The 3379-nt window shown below is 48.1% G+C and overlaps 1 protein-coding gene across 2 annotated transcripts; it reads left to right on the top strand.

Annotated features, from left to right (window-relative positions):
* The first annotated feature begins 457 nt into the window (after positions 1-457).
* Positions 458-3379, top strand: LOC100824596 (L-tryptophan--pyruvate aminotransferase 1). Of its 2 annotated transcripts, none has more exons than XM_024459483.1 (6): positions 458-551; positions 630-938; positions 1284-1599; positions 2163-2446; positions 2633-2943; positions 3043-3379. In XM_024459483.1, the coding sequence occupies exons 2-6, from the start codon at positions 736-738 to the stop codon at positions 3225-3227; spliced, it is 1299 nt and encodes a 432-aa protein (XP_024315251.1). In that variant the 5' UTR covers positions 458-551; positions 630-735; the 3' UTR covers positions 3228-3379. The 2 variants fall into 2 exon arrangements, with proteins under 2 accessions (XP_024315251.1, XP_003568843.1); XM_003568795.4 differs by having other exon boundaries at positions 458-581; positions 665-938.

Below are 3379 nucleotides of genomic sequence, written 5' to 3'. Positions count from 1 at the left end.
CGGGTCGAATCCACCGCTGGAGCTCGCAGGAGGCAGCAACATGTTCGGTTGATGAGATCAGATGGCTCTAGGGGGGTTATTGGAAAGTAACGATCGTGTCTAGGCGGGCGTGTATATGCAAATTAGCGATGGCTTCCATGGTGTGCGTCTAATTTCGATCGAACAGCTTAGAATCGATGGATTCACGGATGCACGAAAGCCTCGGATGCACAGGATACGTCCCCTTTTTTGACCATGTTTAGAATGTTTTAGTTTTTTTACCACGTTTAGAATGTCAACCTGGATAACTAACTAATCCATGGTGAAAAAGGAAACTGTTTCAATATAATAGAATTAATTAGCACAAAATTATTATTTTCTAATCATTTCAGTTCAAAAGAATCTATCGCACGTTATTTAAAGGAGTTCCCGGTTTGCACGGCTCTTTCCAACAAACACCAGATGCATGCATAAACTCACTCGTCACCTTCTCCCTAAACCTCAGTACGAGAACTAGAGACAGAGCCGGGTTAAATTCGCCAGCTACGTCTCGCCGGCCGGAAGACCACCGAGTAGGAAATCATCAACTCCCTGCCTCATCGGTAATACTGCCTCATTTTTATCTGAATCATTCACATCTATACACACAGATCGGAGTTTATTTCTCCCCCGGCTATATAAACAGAGGTCAGGCGAGGAGGAGAGAGGAGATCAGGAGACAGATAAAGGAGACGTGTGTTTTGGGGTGTGAGGGAGATGGCGTCCAGAGATCAGGCCGGGAGTCTCGTGGCAAGCGCAGGGCGAATCGGGATGGTGGCCTCGGTCACAATCAATCTCGCTGCGCTGGGGCTCTACCTTCGCGGTCGCTTCCTCGGCAACAGGGAGAAGAAGGCGGTGGCAGCTCTCACGTCGACGGGCAAGCCACGAGTTACTCCCGATTCATTGGTCAACTTGGATCAGTAAGTACCGATCGTCTCTTCCGTAATTAATCTTCACTGATTCATGACCGATTTGTTCCGTCAGTCCACGCATTGTGATTAGGAGGAAAATTGATAATTCTTTGGATCAGTAGGTAGCGATCTGACCATCCCTAGTTCTAGTCAAACAGATCATGCCTACTTCCTGTACATAGTTGAATTCGTGGTCTATCTTGTAACCTCTCTGTACGGGGTATAAATCCCCTTAAGCATCGATGGAATCATTGCATTGCCTCAATTCTCGTTTCTCTCCCTTTTAAAAAATCCATGGCCGATGGATCATCCACGCATTGTTAATTAATTGGTAATTTATTGTTGTGGTTGCAGCGGCGATCCGACAATGTTTGAGGAATTCTGGCGCGGGGCGATGGGAGAACAGGCGACGCTGGTGATCCCGGGATGGCAGACGATGAGTTACTTCTCCAACCTAAGCGGCCTGTGCTGGTTCCTGGAGCCCGGGTTGGAGCGGGAGGTGCGCCGCCTCCACCGCCTCGTGGGCAACGCCGCCACCGAGGGCTACCACGTCCTCGTCGGCACAGGCTCCATGCAGCTATTCCAGGCCGCCCTCTACGCCCTCTGCTCTCCCGCCCCTGTTGGCTCCGACGGTCCCGTCAGCGTAGTCTCTCCCGCACCGTACTACTCGGTAACGAACCAACTGACTAACAGTTCATTAATTTGCATCTAAATTCTAAATCTAATCCATCTTTGCTAGCGGTTGATCTATATATATACAACTGATCTGATCTGTTCCTATATAATTTAAAATAGCGCGCGCCACTATGGCGTTTAGAGGACTTTGTCGCTAGCGCTACTCCCTTTTTTTTTTTGCAAACAAGTCTTAATTAGCCGTTAGCGCCGCTAAATGATGCTTTGTCGCTAAATATGAGTTTAATTTAGCGCCCGTTAAATATCATCTCGGATCAAATCTGACGTACTTGTGGCTTTATGCTTTTATTTGTGTTTTTTGTTCAAACCTTGAAATCTGAGACCTTGTGTTCAATTACTGTATTATTGATCATGTGCTGCATAATTTACATTTACTGATTAAGTTGTGATTATAATTGCCACATTTACAACCTCATGTACTGATTTTATATCACTATTTTTTTTAAATGCTAAAGGGGCCTAGCGCCTTAGTGACCAGAAAAGCTGGCCGCTAAATCGCTTAGCGCATTATTAAATTTTTTGGTTGATATGTACCTTCAGTCGTACCCATCGGTGACGGACTTCCTCAACTCCGGGTTGTACCGTTGGGCAGGGGATGCCAACACGTTCGACGGCGACAACTACATCGAGCTTGTCTGCTCGCCCAACAACCCTGACGGCGGCATCCGTGAGTCCATCCTCAAGTCCGAGTCCGGCAAGGGCAAGGCGATCCATGACTTAGCCTACTACTGGCCACAGTACACGCCCATCACCGGCATGCTCGCCCATGACATCATGCTCTTCACCGTCTCGAAGTCCACCGGCCACGCCGGCACCAGGATCGGGTAATTCTATTCTTCACTTCGTTTGGTTGAAAATTTGTATTTTGGGGAATGGCTTAATTTCTCTTAGATAGCCTTCTTCCATGTAAAGTTTGTACATATGCTTTGCAATAAAATGATCTACTGTCCTTCCTTTCAAAAAAAAATTGTACTTTGTTGTATATAATTGGTTGCTTGCATGTAATGCAGGTGGGCGTTGGTGAAGGACAGGGAGGTGGCACAGAGGATGAGCAAGTACATTGAGCTGAACACCATTGGCGTCTCCAAGGACTCGCAGCTCCGCGCTGCCAAGATCATTGCTGCCGTGGTAGACAGCTACGAGCGCCAACCCTCCGCCGCCACCGGGGATGCCAGTCTCCTCTTCCACTTTGCACTGCGCCAAATGACTCGCCGTTGGAAGGCGCTACGCGCCGCTGTAGCGGCCTCCGGCATCTTCAGCCTGCCCGACGAGGTCGCTGGCTTCTGCACCTTCACCAAGGACACTATGACCGCCAATCCACGTACGCACATTGCACAAAAAGATTTTAATCTAGACCCTACTTTGTTCTTAACTGATTGCAGTTTTTGGAACTGATGTGTGCATTATTTCTGAATTGCAGCATTTGCGTGGCTGCGCTGCGAGAAGGAAGGGGTGGAGGACCTGGAGGGCTTCTTGCGTGAGCACAAGATCATAACCCGCAGCGGGACCAAGTTTGGAGCTGATAGGAAAGTGGTCAGGATCAGCATGGTCGACACCGACGAAGCCTTCAACGTGTTCATCGATCGCCTTGCAACCATGCAGTGAGCGGGCAGAAGGTCACCAAAAACCATAACAATATGAGGCCCGTTGGTTTAATTGGATTCTCTTATATATGCTAGCGTGACTTTTTGTCGTCCCGTTGTTGTTGTTATGACTGTTTTCCGTGGATCATATATACTGAAATTGAGCTTGTCATA

Source organism: Brachypodium distachyon, chromosome 2 (genome assembly GCF_000005505.3).
Source record: "Brachypodium distachyon strain Bd21 chromosome 2, Brachypodium_distachyon_v3.0, whole genome shotgun sequence".
In the NCBI taxonomy this organism is placed as follows: Eukaryota; Viridiplantae; Streptophyta; class Magnoliopsida; order Poales; family Poaceae; genus Brachypodium; species Brachypodium distachyon.
The sequence above is the reverse complement of the archived record's forward strand: the minus strand, read 5'-3'. Positions and strand labels throughout refer to the sequence as shown.